The 26,830-nt window shown below is 35.0% G+C and overlaps 1 protein-coding gene across 4 annotated transcripts in view; it reads left to right on the forward strand.

Annotated features, from left to right (window-relative positions):
• Nucleotides 1–26,830, forward strand: part of SLC12A6 (solute carrier family 12 member 6) — a 101,129-nt gene that overhangs the window by 45,121 nt on the left and 29,178 nt on the right. For 2 of the 4 annotated variants that reach the window (XM_079126352.1, XM_079126354.1), the window contains 7 exons: nt 4,401–4,445; nt 18,269–18,363; nt 20,922–21,053; nt 22,330–22,476; nt 23,919–23,973; nt 24,505–24,635; nt 26,024–26,265. In XM_079126352.1, coding sequence (XP_078982478.1) covers nt 4,401–4,445; nt 18,269–18,363; nt 20,922–21,053; nt 22,330–22,476; nt 23,919–23,973; nt 24,505–24,635; nt 26,024–26,265 — 847 coding nt within the window. The remainder of the gene's footprint in view (nt 1–4,400; nt 4,446–18,268; nt 18,364–20,921; nt 21,054–22,329; nt 22,477–23,918; nt 23,974–24,504; nt 24,636–26,023; nt 26,266–26,830) is intronic. The other 2 variants (XM_079126353.1, XM_079126355.1) reach the window with 1 other exon arrangement.

Here is a 26,830-nt window from a genome sequence, read left to right on the forward strand (position 1 = left end):
AGTTGTTTTTGGTTTCATCTTTAATCATCTTTGCCTAATTGAGTCAAAATGATTTCTTAGGATGATGATGCTTTAGTTTTTTAAAAAGTTGGTCTCTGGAAAATTATAAAAGTACATTAGGATTAGTGATTTCAGGTGTTTGGTACCTTGAAATGACTTGTAGTATGTCTAGATAATATAGCCGGTAGCATAATATTGTAAATGTATTGATGTTTATACACTCGGTCAGTTTCTTACTTGACAGTGACAGTGTTATTTAAATGAAGTTACTGTGTTTAATCAAGACTTCTGTGCTGAATTTGATCTGCGAGATATAGGCTGACCTTTAATTTGCTTCAAATTCTCTATTGTGAATGGTAGGTGAAGAGATTCTCAGAGGAAATTTGGCAAAACTATTCCTGTGGGCAATCTGAGAAAAATAATAAAGGCCTTCAGAAAAACTTCACAAATGTAGTTTTGTAATTGAGTATCACCCACAATCATTTTTCTCTTTATCTGTTCTCCAAGATGCATGACAAGAAACTAAATTAAATCTTTATTCCTTACCATTTATCCAGGATAAATGTATTAAGAAAGTGCCTGTTTATAAAACTACTACTATAAATCCTTATTGTTATAGGAAATATTTTAAGTTTTTTTTTTTTCTGATTGCATCTGTCTACCTGATGTTAATAAAAGGTATATGTTTTTTTCTGTTTATTTTTTATTTTTGGAATTACCATTTTGATTTGTAGGGTATCTGGGGCTTCTGTTTATAACTTGGTTATATTATAGCCTAAATGTAGCTTAGTTTGGGAAGGCTGTCAAAGGGTAAAAATAGATTATCAGCACATGGCTCCTATTACAGGAAATAATTTCATTAAAATAAATGTAATGTCAAGTAATATTTAGGACCACTCCCAGTCTTAAACAAACTTGGGTGTCTTCTTACCAGTGACATAGACAGGAAAAATGCTAAATGGGAGAGTTTGGATAAAGGAATAGAAAGATGGTGCACCATGAACAAGTGGGTTTCATCTCAGGGATGCATAGTTGGTTCAACATAAGGAAATCAATAAACATAATACATCACTAGACTTAAAGACAAGAACCACATAATTTTCTCAAAAGATGCCAAAAAAGCATTTGACAAAATACAGCATCCATTCATATGTAGAACACTGGAAAAACTAGGGACAGAAGGAACATACATTGTAAAAGCTATATATGACAAACCCAAGGCCAACATCATTCTAAATGGACAAAAACTGAAAACATTCCCTCTAAAAACCAGGAACAAGACAGGGATGCCTACTTTCACCACTTGTATTCAACATAGTCCTTGAAACTAGCCAGAGCAATTAGGCAAAAGAAAGAAATGAAAGGGATACAATTAGGAAAATAACTCAAATTATCTGTTTGCCTGACAACATGATTCTGTAGTTAGAAGACCCAAAAAACTCCACCAATAAACTTCTAGAATTCATAAATGAATTCAGCAAAGTAGCAGGATACAGAATCAACACCCATAAATTTAGTTGCATTCCTTTACTTTACAGTGAATCAGCTGAAAGAGAACTAGAAAAACCATCCCATTCTCAGTAGCCCCAATTGTGTTAAGTCATGGCTAGTTATAGTCTAGTGGGTTCTTGAGCTTGTTTACTCCCAGATTTGCCATTTCCACTTTTTAAAAGAATATATATTGAATGATTTTCAGGGTTGTAGAGATTAGTTTTCAAATTACCAAGTAAATATCAAGTAAAGATTGCCCAGAAAGCCTTTAATTATAATAAATGAAAACCAAAACTCAAGTCGAACTTGTAGGGAACTACACAAAGGACTAGTTTCTTCCTAGATGCAGGAGGGTGTTCAAAGGAAGAGCCCTATCTTGACTGGAGAATGTGCATGCATCATGCATGCATAGCTCAGAAGGCAAGCATATTGTATAGAAGGAGTTAATTCTTTCTAATAAAGTCATTTCTTTTTCCTCCCTAAAACCATTCTGTTCTGCCTGAGTTCTGTGTTCACATAATACATTCCACAAATTCCGTATAACTTGTTTTAGGCTGTTGTACTTTAAGAACAACAATAAAAAACTGAATACACTGTCAAGAACCATGAACCACATAGTATCTTAGGCTAGGTTGTAGCTCAGTGTTAGCGCATTTTCCTGTCATGTACATGACCCTACATTCAATCCACAGCACTGCCAAGCGGGGGGTTGGGTACTATGAATGTGTCTGTCAACTCATTAACCCAAGCAATAATTTTATCAATTAAAAATATAAAAATATTAGAGAAAGTTTTCAACATTTTCTGTCCCAGCACATGTAAGAGATACAAAATATTCCCATTAACTGATAACTGGGAATCAAAATCTTGAGAAGGGGGTGTTGGTAGAATTTTAACAGGAAAAATAAATGATACCCCACTCCAGCTTTTCCTCTGGAGTCACTAAGTAAATCTAGGTGATGACCAAAGTTCTTTCATTTCTAAAATTCTGTGATTCTTTTCTCTGCTTTTCTTTGCATCCACCTATACACCTGCCTAGTTTTTACCCCTACCAGAGGATGGGAAGGGAGAGAATCTAATACATCAGCTCACTATAGAATTGTTTTTACTACATAGTCTTATGTGAAAAAACAGCCAATACTTTTTATTGAGATAAGAAGATGAGTTTAAAATAAAAACTGGAAAGTCATGTGTGTTTGGGGAAGTGTCCTATAGTAGAAAATTTGGAATTCCTCTTTTTCAAAACCAAATTAAGGAAGAAAATCCTCTGAGATTATATTTTTAAATGTTCACATAGCATATAAAACTTTAGTTTTAGAAATCTGCCTATCTTATTTCTTGATGAAAGTTTGTAAGGTATACTGTAGTGGACATCAGAACACAGAATTTATTAATTATTCTGATTATTTCTTTTTGTATGCAATGCAAATTTTAATTACGTAATACTTTGCAGTGCTGGGGATCAAGCCCGGGGCCTCACGTGTTAGGCAAGTGCTCTATCACTGAGCTATATCCTCAGCCTTGGGATGCATATTTTAAAGTATTAGATTTAATTAAATTATATATAAAACATATACATGAACCATGGAAAATATTATTTGAATTTTTTGATGTAAAAATATTTACTGTTGATGAAATCACAGGTACTTTAATATAATTTGTTGTTTACATAATTGTAGAAAATATTAAACAATTAGAAGGTAATAAAGATTTAATTTTTCCCTATTGTTCATAGACCCCTAAAGTTTAAAATTATTTGTATTCCTTCAGATACATTCAAGGAAGCCAGATGTAATCCTCAGTTTCTCAAGAGATTTCAGCTTTGAGGAAGGTGGAGCTCAGGGTCTTTTCCATGTTTAGCCCTTATTGCTTTTCAAGTCTTCTAAATAAGCAGGTGGTTGGTTGGTAAGTGGTGATTGTCAATAGCTCTTGCATTAGGAACTCAAGTTTATTGCCACTGGCTTTGTTTCAGATTACTGAAATATTTTTAAAACTAGTTTAAAATTGGAACATACCTTCTAGCAATAATGAATGCTTTATTCATGCCTTGACTTTGAGCTATTATCATAATATATTCTTTAGTCATTAAAGAGAAAATGTAACTCCTTCATAGGCCCTGAATCATCCTTCTATTTTGTGTAAATTTGCAGGGTAAAGTTTATGTGATGATTTTTTAAATTTACTTTTTGATTGTGATAAAATTAAGAAACACAAAATTTACTATTTTGACCACTTTTAAATTTACAGTTTAGTGGCATTAATTACATCAACAGTGTTGTACAGGCATTACTATTTTACTTCCTAAATTTCTCATCATCCCAAACAGCAGCAATAACACTCATTGCATTCTATCCTACTTCTATTAAATACTAATCTTCCTCTGTCTCTATAAATTTGTCTTTCATCAACATTTCATATACATGAAATCATGCAATATTTGTCTTTTTGTGTCTGGCTTACTTCCCTCAGCAAGTTTCATGTGTTAGCATATATCAGAATTCTATTCCTTTTTTTATAGCTGAGTAATATTCCACTCTGTGTTTATGCCACATTTTGTTTATTCATCATCTGTTGGAGGACACTTGGGTTTTTTCTGCCTTTTGATTTATAAAGAATGCTCCTATAAACTTTGTCATACAAGTATCAGAGTTCCTGTTTTCACTTTTTTGCGGGCAACAGGGGCATGTATACATAAAAGTGGAATTACCAGGTCATTTAGTAATGCAGTGTTTAACTTTTTGAGCAACATGATCACTTTTTATAATAGCTCATTCTATTTTTATTATCTTTTCATTAATGTTTAAGTTTTCTATTTTTGTTTCCCTGGTTTCTTCTGTTGCTGAATTTTAAAAAATTATTTCTTTTGATCATTCATTTTTTTCTTTTCTTTTCAATTGTTTGTTTTTCAGACCCGAATCAGAACTCCATCACAGGGGAACACAGCCAGCTGTTAGGTATAGTATTACTATGGGAATTGACTCTCTAAAGTCACCTTTTTACCCATTTGTACTAACAGACATTACTCCCTTCTCAAATTGTTTTTGGTTCCCTCCTTTTCACTTTGCACTCTAGCTTTTTCCCTGCTATTTCTCTTTCCAACTTGGTAAGCTTTAGGAAATGACTTCTGTAATTGATTACTAAAACCAATTTAGTTATATTAAAAAGTAATTTTACACAGTCTATGGTTAAAAAATACTCTAAGCTTAGAACTTCTTTTTTTCCAAGAAATTTTGAAAAGAAAATATAATATTTTGTGATATCTTAGACTTCACAGATATTTTACCCTTTTTATTTTTTTTGGTCTTTTGACCACTTTCATTTTTATTTCTGAAAGTACTTCATAAATAGCATGACCTTAAGTAACCCATAGAAATTAATGTTCCAGTTTCCTATCTGTGAAACAAGTTATGGAAGTTCAAGGATTTGCTTTGTATATTGCTTATTTAAATTTCAGCAAACTTATACTTTGACAAGAATATCACAAAATCTCAAAACTGATAATTTTTTTTATTATTTACACAAGTGGGACACATGTTGTTTCTCTATTTGTACATGGAGTCAAGGCATATTATTTGTGTAATCATAAATTTACATAGGGCAATGTTGTTTGATTCATTGTTATTATTTTTTCCCTTCCCCCAACCCCTCCCACCCCTCTTTTCCCTCTATACAGTCCTTCCTTCCTCCATTCTTACCACCCTCCTTATCCCTAACCCTAACCCTAACGCTAAACCCTCCTACCCCCCATTATATGTCCTCATCCACTTATCAGCGAGATCATTCGTCCTTTATTTCTTTGAGATTGGCTTATCTCACTTAGCATGATATCCTCCAATTTCATCCATTTGCCTGCAAATGCCATAATTTTATCATTCTTCATGGCGGAGTAATATTCCATTGTATATACATGCCACAGTTTCTTTATCCATTCATCAACTGAAGGGCATCTAGGTTGGTTCCACAATCTGCCTATGGTGAATAGAGCAGCTGTGAACATTGATGTGGCTGTATCTCTGTAGTATGCTGATTTTAAGTCCTTTGGGTATAGGCCAAGGAGTGGGATAGCTGGGTCAAATGGTGGTTCCATTCCAAGCTTTCTGAGGAATTTCCATACTGCTTTCCAGAGTGGCTGCACCAATTTGCAACCCCACCAGCAAAGTATGAGTGTACCTTTTTCCACACATCCTCGCCAACACCTATTGTTGCTTGTGTTCTTGATAATCGCCATTCTAATTGGGGTGAGATGAAATCTTAGGGTAGTTTTGATTTGCATTTCTCTTATTACTAGAGATGTTGAACATTCTTCATATATCTGTTGATTGCTTGTACATCTTCTTCTGTGAAGTGTCTGTTCATTTCCTTAGCCCATTTGTTGATTGGATTATTTGTATTCTTGGTGTAGAGCTTTTTGAGTTCTTTATAGATTCTGGAGATTAGTGCTCTATCTGAAGTATGAGTGGCAAAGATTTTCTCCCACTCTGTAGGCTCTCTCTCCACATTACTGATGATTTCCTTTGCTGAGAGAAAGCTTTTTAGTTTGAATCTATCCCAGTTGTTGATTCTTGCTTTTATATCTTGTGCTATGGGAGTCCTGTTAAGGAAGTCTGATCCTAAGCCAACAAGTTGAAGGTTTGGACCTACATTTTCTTCTATAAGATGCAGGGTCTCTGGTCTGATTCCGAGGTCCTTGATCCATTTTGAGTTGAGTTTTGTGCAGGGTGAGAGATAGGGGTTTAATTTCATTCTGTTGCATATGGTTTTCCAATTTTCCCAGCACCATTTGTTGAAGAGGCTATCATTTCTCCATTGCATATTTTTGGCCCCTTTGTCTAGTATGAGAAAATTGTATTTATTTGGGTTTGTGTCCATGTCCTCTATTCTGTACCATTGATCTACCTGTCTATTTTGGTACCAATACCATGCCGTTTTTGTTACTGTTGTTTTGTAGTAGAGTTGAAGATCTGGTATTGCAATACCCCCTGCTTCGTTCTTTCTACTGAGGATTGCTTTAGCTATTCTGGGTTTTTTATTCTTCCAGATGAATTTCATAATTGCTTACTCTATTTCTGTAAGGTACGTCATTGGGATTTTAATTGGAATTGCATTGAATCTGTATAAAACTTTAGGTAGTATGGCCTTTTTGACAATATTAATTCTGCCTATCCAAGAACATGGGAAATCTTTCCATCTTCTAAGGTTTTCTTTAATTTCTTTCTTTAGTGTTCTGTAGTTCTCATTGTAGAGGTCTTTCACCTCTTTTGTGAGATTGATTCCCAAGTATTTTATTTTTTCGATGCTATTGTGAATGGGGTAGTTTTCCCAATTTCTCTTTCTGAAGATTCATCACTTATGTATAAAAATGCATTGGATTTATGAGCATTGATCTTGTAACCTGCTACTTTACTAAATTCACTTATGAGTTCTAAGAGTTTTCTGGTGGAATTTCCAGGTTCCTCTAAGTATATAATCATGTCATCAGCAAACAGGGATAGTTTGAGTTCTTCTTTTCCACTTCGTATCCCTTTAATTTCTTTGGTTTGTCTAATTGCTCTGGCTAGAGTCTCAAGGACGATGTTGAATAGAAGTGGTGAAAGAGGACATCCCTGCCTTGTTCCAGTTTTTAGGGGGAATGCTTTCAGTTTTTCACCATTTAGAATGATATTGGCCATGGGCTTAGCGTAGATGGCCTTTACAATATTAAGGAATGTTCCCACTATCCCTATTTTTTCTAATGTTTTGAACATGAAGGGATGCTGTATTTTATTGAATGCTTTTTCTTCATCTATTGAAATAATCATGTGATTCTTAACTTTTAGTCTGTTGATATGGTGAATGATATTTATTGATTTCCAGATGTTGAACCAACCTTGCATCCCTGGAATAAAACCCACTTGATCGTGGTGCACTATCTTTTTAATATATTTTTGTATGCGATTTGCTAAAATTTTGTTGAGAATTTTTGTGTTGATGTTCAGTAAGGATCTTGGTCTGAAATTTTCTTTCCTCGATGTGTCTCTGTCTGGTTTAGGTATCAGGGTGATATTGGCTTCATAGAATGAGTTTGGGAGGGTTCCCTCCTCTTCTATTTCATGGAATACTTTGAGGAGTATTGGAATGAGCTCTTCTTTAAAGGTTTTGTAGAACTCGGCTGAGAACCCATCTGGTCTCGGACTTTTCTTTGTTGGTAGGCTTTTGATGACCTCTTCTATTTCTTGAATAGAATTGCTTGAAATTGATTTATTTAAGTTGTGTATGTCCTCCTCGTTCAGTTTAGGTAATTCATATGTCTCTAGAAACTTGTTGATGTCTTCAAGGTTTTCTGTTTTGTTGGAGTATAGATTTTCAAAAATAGCTTCTAATTATGTTTTGTATTTCACTCATGTCTGTTGTGATATTTCCTTGTTCATTCTGAATTTTAGTAATTTAAGTTTCTCCCTCTTTCTCTTTGTTAGTGTGGCTAAGGGTCTATCAATTTTGTTTATTTTTTCAAAGAACCAACTATTTATTTTGTAAATTTTTCTGATTGTTTCTTTTGTTTCAATTTCGTTGATTTCGGCTCTGATGTTAACCATTTCCTGTCTTCTACTACTTTTGGTGTTTGTCTGCTCTTCTTTTTCTAGGGCTTTGAGTTGTAGTATTAAGTCATTTATTTGTTGATTTCTACTTCTTTTGTTGAATGCGCCCCAGGAAAAAAATCTTCCTCTAAGTACTGCTTTCATAGTGTCCCAGAGATTTTGATATGATGTGTCTTTGTTCTCGTTTACTTCTAAAATTTTTCTTATTTCCCTCCTGATGTCTTCTGTTATCCATTCATCATATAATAGTGTATTATTTAATCTCCAAGTATTGGAGAAGTTTGTTTTTTATTCTGTCATTTATTTCTAAGTTCAATCCATTATGATCTGATAGAGTACAAGGTAGTATCTCTATCTTCTTGTATTTGCTAACAGTAGCTTTGTGTCATAAAACATGGTCTATTTTAGAGAAGGATCCATGTGCTGCTGAGAAGAAAGCGTGTTCATTCTTTGTTGAATGGTATATTCTATATAAGTCGGTTAAGTCTAAATTGTTGATTGTGTTATTAAGAGCTATGGTTTCTTTATTCAAGTTTTGTTTGGACGATCTATCCAGCAGTGAGAGAGGTGTGTTAAAATCACCTAGTATTATTGTGTTGTGGTCTATTTGATTTCTGGAATTGAGAAGGATTTGTTTGATGTACATGGATGAGCCAATGTTCGGGGCATAGATGTTTATGATTGTTATGTCTTGCTGATATATACTTCCCTTAAGCAGCATGTAATGTCCTTCTTTATCCCTTCTGACTAGTTTTGGCTTGAAGTCCACATCATCTGAAATGAGGATGGATACTCCAGCTTTTTTGCTGTGTCCGTGTGCATGATATGTTTTTCCCCATCCTTTCATCTTTAGTCTATGGGAATCTTTTTCTATGAGATGAGTCTCTTGCAGGCAGCATATTGTTGGATTTTTCTTTTTAATCCAATCTGCCAGTCTATGTCTTTTGATTGATGAGTTGAGGCCATTAACATTCAGGGTTATTATTGTGATATGATTTGTATTCCCAGTCATTTGACTCATTTTTGTTTTTTGACATGATTTGTTTTCCCCTTTATTTGGCTATTCCTTTAGGCTAGTTCCTCCCGTTGCTGATTTGCATCGTTGCTTTTCATCTCTTCCTCATGGAATATTTTGCTGAGAATGTTCTGTAATGCCAGCTTTCTTTTTGTAAATTCCTTTAGCTTTTGTTTATCATGGAAGGATCTTATTTCATCATCAAATCTGAAAGTAAGTTTTGCTGGGTTTAAAATTCTTGGTTGGCATCCGTTTTCTTTCAGGGTTTGGTACATGTTGTTCCAGACCCTTCTAGCTTTTAGGGTCTGGATTGAAAAATCTGCTGATATTCTTATTTGTTTCTCCCTGAATGTAATTTGATTCTTTTCTCTCACGGCCTTTAAAATTCTGTCTTTATTTTGTATGTTAGGTATTTTCATAATAATGTGCCTTGGTGTGGGTCTGTTGTAATTTTGTATATTTGGGGTCCTATAAACCTCTTGTACTTGGTTTTCCATTTCATTCTTCAGATTTGGGAAATTTTCTGATATTATTTCATTGAATAGATTGTTCATTCCTTTGGTTTGTTTCTCTAAGCCTTCCTCAATCCCAATAATTTTTAAATTTGGCCTTTTCATGATATCCCATAATTCTTGTAGATTCTGCTCATGATTTCTTACCATTTTCACTGCTTGGTCAACTTTGTTTTCAAGATTAAATATTTTGTCTTCAGTATTTGAAGTTCTGTCTTCCAGGTGTTCTATCCTATTGGTTATGCTTTCTATGGAGTTTTTAACTTGGTTTATTGTTTCCTTCATTTCAAGGATTTCTGTTTGTTTGTTTTTTCAGTATCTCTAACTCTTTAGTGAAATGACCTCTTGCTTCCCGTATTTGCTCTTTTAACTGTTGATTGGTGCGATCATTTAATGCCTGCATTTGCTCTTTCATCTCCTCCTTCAATGCCTGCATTTACTCTTTCATCTCCTCGTTTGCTTCCCTGATTGTTTTAATTATGTACATTCTGAACTCCCTTTCTGACATTTCTTCTGCTGTGCTGTCATTGGGTTTTATTGATATAGTATATAGGTTTTTTTGGGACATTTTCTTCCCTTGTTTTCTCATATTGGTCAGATGTCAGTGGCACTCTGTGATATTGCAGATTTCCTCTATTGGCTTATAGTGTCCCTCTACATTTCCAGTGTATCACCTCCCAGCCTTTAGTAGCCTGAAGTCTTGGAGGAACTTGATAATGCAGTGCTTCTGAAGAAAGCTGCCCCTAGCCCACTACTGGTTCCAGGGTTTGGAGCTGGCTCTGTGTGGAAAGGCTATCACTGGGGGGCCTGCTCCGAGAAGCTGGCCGTGTGGGAGGAGCCCACCGCCAGAGTGCGCAGGGCTGCCTGGGGAAGATTCTAGCTGCCCTGCCCTACTCTAATAAGCCCCCCATATCCGAGCCTGCCGCCCTGGCTGAGCTTCACCAGGTGGAGGAGACTCGCCCCGTGGCTCTATTTTAGTCCGAGTCTCTCACTGCCTCCCCTTCTTGAATCCTTGGTTCTGGAGCGACTGGAGATGCAGTCACCCTCTAGTCCGCCATCTTGGATCACCCCTGATAAATTTTTAAAATATAAAAACAAGGGCTGGGATTGTGGCTCAGTGGAGTACTCGCCTGGCATGTGTGAGGCACTGGGTTCGATCCTCTGCACCACATAAAAATAAGTAAAATAAAGGTATCATTCCCAGCTACAACTAAAAAAATATTTTAAAAAACACAAGACATTCTAGTTGAGGAATTCAGGCAATAAAAATGTATAAAGAATGCAAAGATCTTTTGAATTCTCTTCTCCCTCTCACCTCACCTCCACTCCCCCAAAGTATGTATTGTTGACAGTTTCTTGGGAATTCTAGAAATTGTTGTAAATTTTGTATGGTATATTTTTTCCTTTTTATATCAGTGGGGTTATATTATTACAGATGGTTCTGTTCTATCATACAGACTGTTTTTCGCTTAATAGTTTTTCTTGGACCTCTTATGTCAGTACCTGAAGATCTGCCTCATTCCTTTGTTTGCAGTGTAATGGTATTCTACTGTGCTCCTTTCCTGTAATTTTACTCAGCCAGTTCAGTCTTCTTGAGTTTTTAGGTCACTTCTAGGTGTGTTATGTTATAAATTATACTGCAGTAAGAATATGATACTTGTATCCTTGTAATCTCATTGCCAGTGTGTTTTTAAGATAAATTCCTAACAATAGAATTACTTAGACAAAGGGTATATATATCCTCAAAAAGATAAGTCACCATAAACTTCCACCAGTAAGGCATATGGAGGAATGCTTGGCTCTCTACTATCTAAAGTTGGTTTTACCAGTCTTAAATTTTTATTTTTACTAATAGGTGAAGCTGACATTTCTAGTTTTTATTTATACTTTAATTATAGGTGAGGTTAAGTACTTTTAATATAGTAACAGTCATTTGTGTATTTGTGTGTGAGTTTTTTGATTTATACATTGCTAAACTTTTAGATGGTTGAATATGTGCAAAGCAGCTGTGGAAAATGTTACCAGAAAGTTCAAAGTAGGGAAAGTACTTGATTTGACTTGTTTGCTTATAGAAGTCTCAGAGTATTAGTTGAAGAAATCAGATACTCCTTTTTGTTGTTTTTATGTTAAGGGCTTAGAAGAGACCTTGAGTTAATAAGAAGAGGTAAAGAGAACTTAACTCCCATTCTTTTGAGTGAGTGTATGTGTTAGAACTGCACCTAACACTCTAGGCACCCAATATATATTTATTAAGTAAATGAAGTAAATACTTTAACATGAACATGGAAATCTGATTACTAGGGTTCTAGCCTTGGGGTATTGGGGATATGAATATTCTCTTTTTGTTTTTGTTTGTAGTTCTGTGAACCAGACTCAGGGCACATGCTAGGCATGTACTCTACCCTGAGCTAGAATTTTAGTCCTTTTATGCTCCTCAAAATTAGTTTTCTCTATGTAAAAATTTCAGTTAAATCAGGAATGTTTAAGATTTTGTTGATTTTGCCAGACCATGAAAAGCACATCTTTTCCCCTAAGCTATTAAATGGCCTCTGTTCCTGATACATACCTGATAAGCAGAAAAGTTAAGAGTCATTTTATCTGACAGAAGGCGGTAGAGACGGAGAAGGTCTTTACTAATGAAATGGACAGGGAGGAATAAATGCAGGAATAGATGCAGCTCCACCATTTCTAAGCTGATCAAAATAATGAAAGATTATTTTTTTGCCTTTTTTAAAAATCATCCAATTGTTTCTCAGAAAAGACATAGGTAGCTTGAATGAAAACCTCCCTGTTCTCAGGGCTGGGTGTGTAGCTCATTGGTAGAGCACTTCCTTAGCATGCACAAGGCCCTGGGTTTGATCCCCAGCACCACAACAAACAAACAAAATCTCAGCTCTCTAAAAACCTTTTCTAGAATAAGTTAGTTTAGTAGGTAGAATATGCTTTGCCTGCTAACTTGAATTTATAATAGAGTTTTTGAGACTTTTCTGCTGAATTGGATTTATATCTTCCAGACCTGCCAAATGCTTTTCTGTCAACAGACTGCAAATATTTTAATGTATTTACTGTTCCCACTGACTCATCAGGTCTCTTGCAAAACTTAGGGTCAGTCTGAGGAAATGTATTGGAGGGTGAAACTGCTATTGTGATGGTGAATCAAACTCTATACTTATAATTTCTGAACTTTGTGTGTGTGTGTGCATATACTTTTCAATTTAAAAAACTTTAGAAAACAAATAAATAGTCCTGGCAGTTTTACAGGAAGTTTTGCCAAACGTTCAAAGAAAAAGAATTCCAGTCTTCTACAGTCTCTGTCAAGGCAAAGAAAACCAAATAAACAGTGTCTGAATCTGTCTGACGCTTTCATAACCTTGATACTCAAACTTAAGATGAGTATGAGTCTTACTTATGAATACATGTAAAATCCTAAGCAAAATATTTGCAGGCTGAATCAAGCGATGTTTTTTTTTTTAATTGCTCCCAAAGCCAAATTGAGGTTTCTGTTGAAAATACATGGTTGACTTAATTTTGAAAATCAGTTGATATACTTTGTTATATTAACAGATTAAAGGAGATATAGAAAAAAATTATTTTTTTTTCACAGTAGTAGGGATCAAACCCAGGGCCTTGTATGTTAGTCAAGCACTGTACCACTGAACCATATCCACAACCCAAAGAAAAAGCTTTTTATTTGAAACAAACCCAATATTAACATTCATTAATTCATAATGATATTTTTAAAATGAAATGGTTGCCATGGGAGTATTGTAGTGAACCAATTCATTATTCTGAGGACTGGTCAGTAAAGTAAATGACGGATCTGTCTGTATCTGTACCACCGGGTAACCAAGTAGTAGATTAAAGGGAATGTCTGTTTGATAATGTTTCAGCTAATAAATGAGGAAAGAATAATAGAATAACACCCTCTTTTATCCCTAATAAATTAATGCATCTATAGATTAATGAACAATTGTTAATATTGCATAAGGAAAGACAACCAGGTGGCATGTACTTCCTGACAGAAGATCATAATGGTATGATTATGTAGTTTTCCTTTTTCCTCCTTAAAAATAATGAATATGATGTGATTAAGCCTGTATACCCAGCTAATGGGTTCTGTTGTAATTAAAATGGGTAATTCCCACAATCAAAGAACCCATTGAACAATATCACATAAGTGCTATCATCAAATCCAACCCATCAGAAACTCTCCAGGATAGTTGGGCACTGTGGTGCATGCCTGGGATCCCAGCTTTGTGGGAGACTAAGATGGGGAAAATTCCAAGTCGAAGACCAGCCTGGGCAACTTAGCAAGACCTTATAAAAAATAAAAATGTTTGGGGATGTGGCTCAGTGGTCGAGTGCCCCTGGGTCCAGTATCCAGTACCATTAAAAAACAAACAAACAAACAAACTCTTCAGGGGCTGGGGTTGTAGCTCAGTGGTAGAGCACTGAGCATGTGTGATGCACTGGGTTTGATTCTCAGCACCACATAAAATGAGTAAAATAAAGGTTCATTGATAACTAAAAAATATTTAAAAAAGAAAAAAACTTCAGTACAAATGACATGATTCTTCAGCAAACTGCAAGGGGCGGGGAGAGACAAAACTATACATATAAGAGATATAACAGCTAACCATAATGTATTCCTTTTACTTGGCAACTGATCCAAACAAACAATAAAATCAAAAATATACAGCATTTGAGAAAGACTTTCATGTTTGTGGAGATGCTTAGTTCAAACCCAAACCTACACCAAGGAAGATCTAGATGTTCTTACTGCTTGCTTCCGGCCAGCAAAGATCATTTGACAAAATCAGGAGACTTAGGGGAGATTTATCGTGGGCCCCAAATATAGAATGTTAATTGACAAAAACAACATTGTAGAAATAACAGTACCACAAAATAAAGTTTTTTAAATGAGCATTTGCTATAATTTTTTTCTGTTTGCAAAAAAATTTAAAATGACTGAGGTATAACTAAGTAATATAATGTATGCTTGGATCAATCCCTAAGCACCAAAAGAAAAGAGAAAAAGAGATAGATAGACAGACAGACAGACATGAAATCTTCAGTAGAACCAGTGGTTCTCTTATCAGTTTTCATTTGAATTCTGCAACAAAACACTAATTCCCCAATAATATCAACATTATTTAGATAGTAAAATGAGAAAAAGAGAAACATAACACTGATCTAATGAGATGTTAAAGTATCATCAAGGCCAGTCTCAGTAGGTAGCCTCCAAAGGATTCTTCTTAGTATCCTGGATGATCCTCTAAGAGCCCTAGGATATGGATTCAGTTCTTGGTTCATGCAGAGTAAAGATTCTTTGTTATTCAGAAACCCTAAAAGTTCCACACCATCTGGTATTCCCTGGGGTGACCAAGACTAAAGAAGGCTATATACTAGGGCTGGGGTGTAGCTCAGTGATAGAGCACTTACTTAACTGTGAGACCCTGGGTTCAATTCGGAGCACCATGTATAAATAAATAAAGGTCCATTGACAACTAAAAAAATGTTTTTAAAAAGCCGCCAGAGGAGAAGAGACAGATATCAGAGGAACGAAAGACAGAATGAATTCTGAGCAGCAATGCAGAAACTACAAAAACCTAAGAGCGCACAGTATTTCTATTGATCTAGAATTGTGATTAGCAAAATAGAATAAGAACAAAATAAAAATAATTGTAGATGTATATCACATTTTCCTTAGCCATCTGTTGATACGCACCTAGGTTGAATCCATAGCTTGGCTGTTGTGAATTGTGCTGCTATAAACATTGATATGGCTATATCCCTATAGTATGCCGATTTTTGATCTTTTGAATATATAATGAGTGGGATTGCTGTAACATATGGTGGGTCCATATGTTTTTTAAGGAATCTCCATTCTGCTTTCCAGGGCAGTTGTACTAATCTCTAATAAAGTCTCTCTCTCTTGAAGACAGATTTATCTGATATTAACAAAACTATACCATTTGGTATTTGTGTGGTGTATCTCAACTTTCAACTTTTACATGTCCTTATATTATGAAACTCCATTATGTATATATACATTTTCTTTATCCATTCATCCACCGACAGACACCTAGGCTGGTTCCATAATTTGTCTGTTGTGAATTGTACTGCTAAATTTGGGTGTACATGTATTGCTATAGTATGCTGCCTAGAATATTTTAAAGAAATTCCTAGACATCATAGGATTTTTACTTACCCCCTTAAAAAAAATACCTGGTGTATATTCAAATTTTTCCATTTCAAAAGTATCTTTTAGCCAGGCATGGTGGTGCATTCCTGTAATCCCAGTGGCTCTGGAGACTGAGACAGGAGAATTGAAAGTTCAAAGCCAGCTTCAGCAAAAGAGAGTTGCTAAACAACTCAGTGAGACCCTGTCTATAAATAAAATACAGAAAAGGGCTGGGGATGTGGCTCAGTAGTTGAGTGTCCCAGGGTTCCATCACCAGTACCAAAAATAAATAAATAAATATATATGTGTGTGTGTGTGTGTGTGTGTGTATTTACATTTGAATTGTTTGAGTCAGGATTCTAAGGTCCACATCTTATAATTGATTGTTAATATCTCAAAATATATGAGAGTTCACTCTTTTGAGTTCATGACATTTATTTGCTGAAGAAATAATATTATTTGCCATGAATTTGCTGATTATATCCTTGTGGTATTTAACATGTTCATCCTGTGTGTGTGTGTGTGTGTGTGTGTGTGTGTGTGTGTGTACACATGCATGCGCGAGAGAACTGGTAGCTAGATGTACAGGCTTAATTAAATTCAATTTCCATCTTTTTCATAAGAATATAGCATAGGTTGTGCAGTGTACCTTTTCATTGTATTACAATAAGACATGTCTTGTCCCACTTTCAGTGGACTCTGGACCACTGTGGTCCACCAGTTATAAGGTTCTGCCTCAGCTCTTTACCAATGATTTTAGCAACCTTTGATGATCCCTGCCTAGATATATTGTTTTCAAAGGGGTTGTAAATTATTCTTTTTTTCTAAGTCTTTTTATTCCATCTATCATAAATTAGCTACAATGTTCCTAAAATGAAAAACTTTTCTTTTAGTTATTTAGTTATCCTGAAACACAGTTGACAAAAGAAAAAGAGAGTAATTACTTGATTCTTTCCTTTTATTGTTTTTCAGAGTTGTGTTGTTTCCTTGACAAATCTGAAAAGGTGATTGATTTTTTTGAAGTATCATTTTGAATATTTCTTGTGTCGCATTTCAGATCATCACATTATTTTATAGTACTCATATTATCTCACTTTTGGCCACTAGGAACTCTTTACTTTTCCATTCTTTCCTGCTAGATTATGTAATTATATAATTTGTACACAATAAAAATAATAAATATTTAATACAAACTTTGCTGTCATGGGCATTCAGTCTTTTTTTTTTCTTCACAGCTGGTCATCAAATTTCTATTGAAAGCCTCTTTTAATATAAAAAAAATGTGGAAGAAGCCCTATACATGATGGCACATGCCTATAATCCCAGCTACAGGAGGCTGAGGCAGGAGGATGACAAGTTTGAGGCCAGCCTAACTAACTTAGCAAGACCCTGTTCTAAATTAAAATTTAGAGAGGGCTGAGGGTGTAGCTCACTTGTAGAGTGATTGCCCATCATGTATAAGGCCCTGAATTCAATACATAGTACCAAAAATAAGCAAATAAAGTAGAAGAGTTTGAACAGAAATAATTCTTGGTTAAATGATCTAATGTAATTGACAAAATGTCAGTCAGTATTGGAGCAGAGAGCTTTTTCTTTGATTACTGACAGCAACAGTGTTATCATAGTCAGCTTTTTTTACTGCTGTGACTAAAAGACCTGACCAGAACAATTGAAGAGGAGGAAAAGTTTATTCTGGGGCTCACAATTTCAAAGATCTCAGTTCATAGATAGCAGGCTCCATTCCTTGGGACTCCAGGTGAGGCTGAACATCATGGTGGGAGAGTGTAACAGAGGGAAGCAGCTCACATGATGATCAGCAAGCAGAGCAAGAGACTTCACTTACCAGATACCAAATATACACCTAAAGGCATGTCCCCAATGACCCACCTTCTCCAGCCAACTTTACCAGCCTCAGTTACCACTCAGCTAATCCCATCAGGGATTACTTCACTGATTGGGTTAAGGTTCTCATAACCCCATCATTTCTTCTCTAAACCTTGCTTTGTCTCACACATGAGCTTTTGGGGGACATATCACATCCAAACCTAAGAAGTGTGTAAAGTATCCCTGTACAGTATTATACACTGAGTAGGTATTAATAAATATGCTTTATTTTTTTTCCCCATCCTGGATATGGGTAACTAGGAATAGATTTATTACAGGCTGGAATCCTAAAAGAATAGTGTCTCCAGAGGTTCTTCGTATTAAGAAAGGGAATGACCCACATTTATTTCTTGAAGATGTGCTTTTAACTCCTTTTGGAAAGAGCCACATTTTCCAAGCAGTACTAGTTTAAATCTGTTACTCTTAGATTAAGTCTGAATATGAAAATGAGTTATATTAATATTCATATTAAATCTGAATATGAAAATGAGTTATATTAATTAACTCAATATAATGAGTTATATTAATAAAGGCAACACACAGTTATTTGGTGCTGATACATCTTCAATACTAATGAGAAACTAACTTGGTTTACCCTTTGTTCTAGATGATGGGCATAAGAAAGCTCGAAATGCTTACCTCAATAATTCCAATTATGAAGAAGGAGATGAATATTTTGATAAAAATTTGGCACTCTTTGAGGTAATACTTTGAAGAAAACTATGGATAGTGACTTAAGAAACAGAAATTTCAAGATAGCCATTTTCTATTCCATTTGGTTTTAAAATAGTACAAATTGGATAATTTAAAAAATGTTAAAATACAGTAGTTATTGTTATAACTTGTCACTGTTAACTTTGTATAATCTAATTATAGTAAGTACCCATTAAATCACATTTCTGTGAAGTAAGGGAGAGGAATGTTAATTTCTCAGTCATATGAAGATGTTGCAATCTAATTTATCAATGATTTAAATGTTTACATTGGAATAATTTTATAAGTATAAAGCAGTGTATTTCTTAACACTATATTTGGGAAAATTGTCATTTATCTTAAAATCAAACAAAAACCACTGTAGGAAGCAGGCTGAAAGATTAAGAGGACCTATATGTGTTTTTTTAAATAACAAATAATTGTGTATTTGGGGGGGTAAAACGTGATATTTTGATTTATTGTGAAGTGTTTTAATTAAGCTAATTAACATGTCCACCTTATATACTTATTTTTTGTAGTACAAACATGGAAATTTTTTAGTAATTTTGAAATATATATTATTATTAACTGCAGTCACCATGCTGTGCAATAGATCTAAAAACATATTCCTTCTGTCTAACTGAAACTTTATACCTTACCCTGTGACTACTTAATCTCCCTCTTCTGCCCTCTGGTAGCCACCATTCTACTTTCTATGAGTTCAGCTTTTTTAGATTCTGCATATAAGTAAGGTCATGTGGTCTTATTTCACTTAACATAATGAAAAGGAACTGTGTGTCTTATCTAAGACAAAATATAACCTAATTATATTTTGACTATATGTCTCATAGGTTAAGGGAAAATGTTTGTGATTGATAGGTTAAGGGAAAATGTTTGTGATTGAACAAAATATTCACCACAGACCTTTGAAGGAAACTGAAAGGAAATACCATTTTTAAAAAAATATTGAGAGATATGATACTTGAATTACTGTCCAATGCCAGACATAGGTGGTGCTAGAATAATTGCCATAGGGCTGGGGATGTAGGTCAGTGGTAGAGCACTAGCCTGGCATGCCCGAGACCCTGGGTTCCATCCCTAGTACTGCAAATAAAGAAATAATAATTGCTATAAATGTTGGTAGCCCCTCCACAAAAGCAGATATTACGGTTAAGGATCATATTACCCATTCTCTTTTCTAGGCTACTCTAGGGGCCACTAATTTTGTTTTCACTATAGTTAAATTACATAGCTACTATAAAGAATAATGAGTTTTCATTTAAGAATGTTATAAACAGGGATAGGTGCAGGCATAGCTCAGTGGTGGAGCTCTTGCCTAGCAAGCATGAGGTCCTGGATTTGATCCCCCAAACCACAAAATAAAATAAAAATTTATAAGCAGAAAACAGCATGGAATTTCTTAAAAAATTAAAAAGAGAACTCCTACATGATCTAGCAATTCCATTTCTGATTATATATCCAAAGGAAATGAAATCATTATCATTATCAAGAGATAGCTACAGGGGCTGGGGATATAGCTCAGTTTGCAGAGTGTTTGCCTGTCAAGCAGAAGGCCCTGGGTTCAATCCTCAGCACCGCAAAAAAAAAAAAAAAAAAAAAAAAAAAAAAAAATCTGCACTCCCTGTTCATTACAGCATTATTCACAGTATTCAAGATATGTAATCAACTTAAGTATTCATAAGTGGACGAATGTATAAAGAAAATGATAAGCACATACAATGGAATACTTACTTTTCAGCCTTAAAAAAAGAAGAAAATCCTGTCATTGGTCACATGGATGAACCTGGAGAACATTATGTTAAATTAAATGAGCCAGGCACAGAAAGACAAATACTACATAATGTCTACTTACATGTCTACATAATGTCTACTTATTCAAATACTACTTATATGTGGAATCTGAAAAAGTCAAACTCCTGGAAGTACAAAACAGAATGGTAGTTACCTCGGGCAGAGATAGGACTGACAGGGAAATGTTAGTTATAGAGTACAAAGTTTCAGTTAGACAGGAGCACTAAGTTTTTCAGATTGGTAATATGACATGACTACAGTAAATATATCTTCAAAAATTGTTCAGAGAATAGATTTTAAATGGTCTTACCACAAGAAAATAATTAATGTTTGAGGCAATGTGTATGTTAAGTAGCTTGATTTAATCATTTTACAGTGTATACACATATTAAAACATAATGTTGCACATAGGTACATAAAATTTTAATTTATCCTTTTAAAAAACAGAATTTTATAAAGATTTAGTGACCTGATTAAGCATTGTTTTTTGTTTTGTTTTATTTTTTGTGGTGCTGGGAACAAAACTCTAGGCCTTGAACATGCAAGGCAAGTACTCCACCTCTGAGCTACATTTTCCAGCTCCTCTGTGATCTTTTAAATATGAGGGGCAAATAGACTCATAAAAAATTTTTCTTAAAATATTTACATGTGAATACTTTCTCATTTACTTTGTAGTTTGCTGGTAGAAAGTTTATTTTGATCCTTATTTTCAGTGTTCTTCACAACTCATTTCTTCAATATTTCTGGCTTTATAGGAAGAAATGGACACCAGACCAAAAGTGTCTTCTCTCCTTAACCGCATGGCCAATTATACTAATCTAACACAAGGAGCAAAGGAACATGAAGAAGCAGAAAACATCACTGAGGGGAAAAAGAAGCCCACCAAGGTGAGGCCTTAGAATAACAAGGATAAATAAAAAGAGCCCTATACATAAGAAAGGGGGATACTCCATGTACAAACAGAAACAACATATATCCCATTTGTTTACAATAAAAAAAAAATTTAAAAAAAGAAAGGGGGAAACATACAGGGCATCACTCTGTGTTCAGTAATTATTTATTAAATGCTTGATATATGACCCAAACTATTCTAGGCACTAGTGTCAGAGCACAGACAACATGTGTGGTGTCCCAGCTGTCATGTAGAGACAATTTTAACTGTTAGCTGTTTTAACCCTGTTTAAAGATGGTATGTTTAAAGTACATTACATATTGTGTTCATAAATGCTTTTAAAAATTCAGTCAAGATTAGAGAGACTAAGACTGGCAAAGGAGCCAGACTGATGGGTTTGCTACTTCAGATAGGCTAGACAGAGAAAGTCCTTCTGACAAGATGATATTTGAACAGAGACTTACTCCACACCCATCTGCCAAAGCCATCTGTCTATAGTGAAGTTGTTGGGGTTTGTAAGTACTAAATATCAGTTTTTCTTAAAATAAGAGACAATATGTATAATTTAGCATTCTAGGCGTTCAGCTCTTTGAAAGGGGTGAAATGATCTTCATTTTCCTATCTATTTCATTTTCTAACTAGTATAATGAATTTATGCCAAGGGCGATGGTGCATGCCTATAATTTCAGCAACTTGGGAGGGTAAGACAGGAGGATTGGGAGTACAAAGCCAGCCTCAACAAAATGAGGCACCAAGCAATTCAGTGAGACTCTGTCTCTAAGTAAAATACACAAAAGGGCTGGGGATGTTTTTCAGTGGTTGGGTGCCCCTGGGTTGAAGCCCCAGTACCCCCCACCAAAAAAAAAAAAAAAAAAAGAATTTATTCCTAATTCTAAAGGATTTCCATGAAGTCTTCATTCTGTTTTTAAATTAAAAAAGAGAAATCTAACAGCACTAAAGAAGAGAAATTTTTAAATTGGTGGGGGCAAAATTCTTGTGTATAATAAACACATGAGAACCTGTGCAAAGTAAAAATGTGTATCTCTAGAAATAATAGAAATATAATGACAGACTTTTCTAGAGATTTATATGTGCCTTTTGAGGATATTACTTAAAAATTTATTATCTCTGCTTTGAAATAAACATGGTCATTAGGAAGTAAGTATTTAATAGAAAAGATTAAAATGTGGCAAATGGCAAAAAAAAAAGAATAAAAACATCTCTTATGGATGACTATATAATATTTTTTCTGTCTTCATCTTCCTTTCCAGACCCCCCAAATGGGTACTTTCATGGGTGTCTACCTCCCATGTCTACAAAACATTTTTGGAGTGATTCTCTTTCTACGCCTTACATGGGTGGTGGGCACAGCCGGAGTTCTTCAGGCATTTGCAATTGTCCTTATCTGCTGCTGCTGTGTAAGTCCCAGACTGGCTCCTGGAGGTCACCTGGAGCACTGCAAGTTCTCAGGAGTATATGCACTTGACCTCTTTGGGAATAAAATAAAGAATACTTGGAAAGACTCCCGAGATCAACAGTGGAGATTATTCTGATATTAAAATTAAAGGATTTTCATTTATTTAGTGACTGTTATTCACTGATGTACTAGAAATTACAAGTCAAGACCTCAAATGGAAGTAGAAGATAAAAGTTCCTATCTTCAAAGAATTCAGAATCCAAATCATTTGAGCTTAATAGCATGAAAGTTTTGACAGAAAATGTTTTAGAAAATTTTATGCACTATTCCAATATGTCTTGGGAAAAATATTGACAGTTATTTGGGGGGTGAGGCATATCTGGGTTTGTTTTGGTTTAGTTTTGAAGTCTCTTCCCTTACTACTTTCCTAGAAATTCAGTTGTTTTTTTCAGGTCTTTTTTTTTTTTTTTTTTTCTTATACTGAGAACATCCTGATCTTCCACTAACTTAAACTCCTGTTTTTATGTATCCCAGCCATACCTGTCAATTTTATTATAGATTTCTACTGTTTTCTTTTATTCCTGTCACCATTCCCTCCCTGTGCATCATGCTCAGCTGAGTGCTATACAAAGCAGGTTAAGTGGGCATAGCCTGTATCATTAATAACTTAATGGTACTACCTTTTTTTTTTTCTTTTCCAATTTCTCAGACTTGAAACTTCAAAACCATATTTTTGACTCCTTGGTTGCCTCTCATGTCTTAATCAGCTACAAAGGTCAATCCACTCTCTTAAATTTCTTACATGCAACCCTTCCTTTTCATTTGCACTACCATCATACTAGTTTTACCTCTCAGCTCGTACAGTAGCCTACAAACCAGTTCCTCTGGCTCCAGGTGCTCCCTCTTTGCAGCCCATTCTACATTTTGCTCCTAGGTAATGTTTTCAAACAGTTGTTAGATGTTCAAAAATTCTTATTAGTTCTCTTTCTTTATTGAATGTCAGTTTTTATCAGTTCTCTTTCTTACTGAATATTGTTCTTGGTATCATAGCTTCAACATAGCTTGGTTACCATAGCTGTAGTCAGGTTCTAAGCTATTTTCCAAGATTTTTTTTCATAGTAAATTTGAATTTACAACGTAGGCTTTGTTTTCTGTTTAACTAGGAGATCCAAGGTGAGATCAGCTGTTCTTAATAGCACCTTATCTGCTGATTACAATGTTAAGAACATTTTAACTGTAGACATCAGAAAATAGTAGTGTGATTAGTGCAATGAGTTGAACTATACCATCTCATTTCCAAACCATTAGGTGTATAGCAACTTCCTCTGTAAAAGTAAAAATAGTTAAATGTTTAATAAGTGCCCTGAGGTCTATAGATAGGAAGATATTATAGAAATTTCAGCGTTTTCCCATAACAATATTCTCCTTTCTCTTTCTCTGCAGACACTGTTGACTGCCATCTCCATGAGTGCCATTGCCACTAATGGAGTGGTGCCAGGTCAGTAAGCCAAGCTCCGATTTCAGAGAGTATTGGTGATTACTGTGTGTTTATGCCATAAAGCCAGAGATGCAAACTTCCAGGGAACAGAATACTGTTTAGACTGCTGTTCTATACTACAACAGAGTTAACAGTCTACATGTTATGGAAAATAATACTGTGTGACTTGAGGATACCTTCTTTAAAATCTTATTTTCTAGACTGCTGCTTTAATTTCAGTCACATTCTTAGCTTCTTCTAGTTAGAATATATTAAGCTATCTCATGCTTGAAGTAAATATTCCCTGATTTCTTCCTAATACTGGCAAAATGTACTTCTTTATGTGGATCATTAGATATGCAATATATCCCACAATAAAGGCTTCATCTTTTACTTCCCAATAGTAAATCTATTTTTTTGTCACATCTAGGATTTTCAAAAGGCTGAGACATTTGAAGCATCATGCATATGTTTACTGTTGTTATTTATAACTTTTTATATTTCTTTTACTAATATTTTCTCTTTCTGTTCACCTTCTATTTTGTCTTTTAGCTGGGGGCTCATACTTTATGATTTCCCGGGCATTGGGTCCCGAGTTCGGCGGGGCTGTTGGCCTCTGCTTTTATCTTGGTACCACATTTGCAGCAGCCATGTATATACTTGGTGCCATTGAAATTTTTCTGGTGAGTAATACCTTAATTGTGATCTACAATGTAGAAAAGATATAGACTTGGACTTATTTTGTTATTCAGTATCAGTGCCTCAAGAGATCAGCTATAGAAAGCCATGAAGTGATTATTAACTCACTTCTTGGTTCTTACCGTGAATAGGAGGCAAAAAAGTTGAGGTATCCTTTGCCTGCCTATTCCTTCCCCTCTACTTGATCACGGCCACTCTGCTGCCTCAATCAAGGAGTTAATGTCTAATTAATTAATTGGCACAGGAGGCAAGACCTATGCCAATGGAGAAATAGTAAAATGAAATGTTTCCATTTCTCTATTCACTGAGACATATTATTTTCTATTTAAAATAATGATAGAAGAAGCAGGGCTCAAAATAATCATTATAATTCTTTTATATATATATATTTTTTTAGGGTTTTAAAAATGTATTTTAATTGCATGAATCACTTGTTGTTTTTTTCCCTTTCATGCTCCAATCAGAGAACTGAATTTGGTGTGATCCTAGAGGGGTGCAAGGCAATAAAAATTGTGTGAGATTGAATTTCCTGCTGTCCTGGTTATAAGGGGTTAGAATTCAAATTTAATTGTGTTAAGTAAAAAGACAGAAATGAATATTTTTGAATATTTGAGCTGGTGGTCTAAAATTTATACTTAGCAAAAACAAAAAAATTTAATCCCCTAATTGATGATACCTTTAACGAATACCTACTGTGCATTGGACATATTTTATGAAATGCAGTTAGTTACCCTCAAAAAGTTATGGACTTATGCCTGGCCGAGGTGGTGCATGCCTGTAATTCCAGCAATTTAGGGGACTGAGGCAGGAGGATCATAAATTCGAGGCCAGCCTCAGCAACTTAGTGAGGCCCTAAGCAACTTAGTGAGACCCTGTATCAAAATAAAAACATAAAAATGACTGGGGATGTGGCTCAGTGGTTAAGCACCCCTCCGTTCAATCCCTGGTACAAAACAGCAACAACAATAAGAAGAATAAAACAAACAAAAATTATGGACTTATCCAATATCACACAGTACATAAATGATAGGGTTGAGATTTTAAACTCAAGTCTCAGAATTTATAAAGCCAGTGTGCTTTCTCACATGACCTTTAACACTCACTGGGCCTGGGGTTTCTTTTATATATTTCTTTGAATAAAAAATTATTAACTTGCTCATTTTTCCCATTTGAAATTGTAATTATTCAAAATAGCAAAGAGGAAAAAAAAAATCAATGATGTCCCATTTCTGTAGGCATTCTAGATCCAAATAAGAATTAGGCTAATTCTCCTGTCATTTTTTTCTTTTTTAGCTTTGCTTTTCCTTTGGGTCTTTTATGTGATTATTTTGAAATGACCTCATTTTCTTTTTTTTTTTTTTTTGCCTACCAGGTATATATTGTCCCCCGGGCTGCTATCTTCCGCAGTGATGATGCACTCAAGGAATCGGCAGCCATGCTAAATAATATGCGTGTCTATGGCACAGCCTTTTTGGTCCTCATGGTATTGGTGGTTTTCATCGGCGTACGCTATGTGAACAAGTTTGCCTCACTTTTCCTGGCCTGTGTCATCGTGTCCATTTTGGCCATCTACGCTGGAGCCATCAAGTCTTCTTTTGCCCCACCACACTTCCCGTATGTCTGTCTTTTGGCCTGCTCATCACTCGGTAGTCATTGACAGTATCTGATGATATGATAATTTAAGCCAGAATTTCATGGAGCCACCCTGAGAGTTCTCTCTGGGCCCAATTATCTACCAGGAAGCCTTCCCAAAGATTATTGACCCTCTTCCTTATGTTCAAGCATAAAACTAGCAGCTGTGATCATCATTCAAATAAATATATTAGGTTTCCTCCCCAATGGCAATGATTGCACATATTTGAACTCTTCATGAAGGACTTTAAAAACAGTGAACCTTAAGGAATTGTTGAAAAATCAACAAAGTCAAAAGAACCCGAAACTCTTACCTAAATTACTAATTAATTGAATTTTTTATCCTTAGAATAAATTCCTGCTAAGAATTTCTAGTCATAAAAGGAGCCAGGCATAGTGGCACTCTCCTGTAATCCCAGCAGCTTGAGATGCTGAGGCAGGAGGATCACAAGTTTGAAGCTGTTTGTAATCTTGTTACAGAGATTGTGTTTGAAAAGTTGTCTGAATGCTCTAGGAATCAAACTCATTAGTTCTATGTTTTTAACCA

The sequence above is a fragment of the Sciurus vulgaris genome (genome assembly GCF_902686455.1).
Source record: "Sciurus vulgaris genome assembly, chromosome: 2".
Lineage (NCBI taxonomy): Eukaryota > Metazoa > Chordata > Mammalia > Rodentia > Sciuridae > Sciurus > Sciurus vulgaris.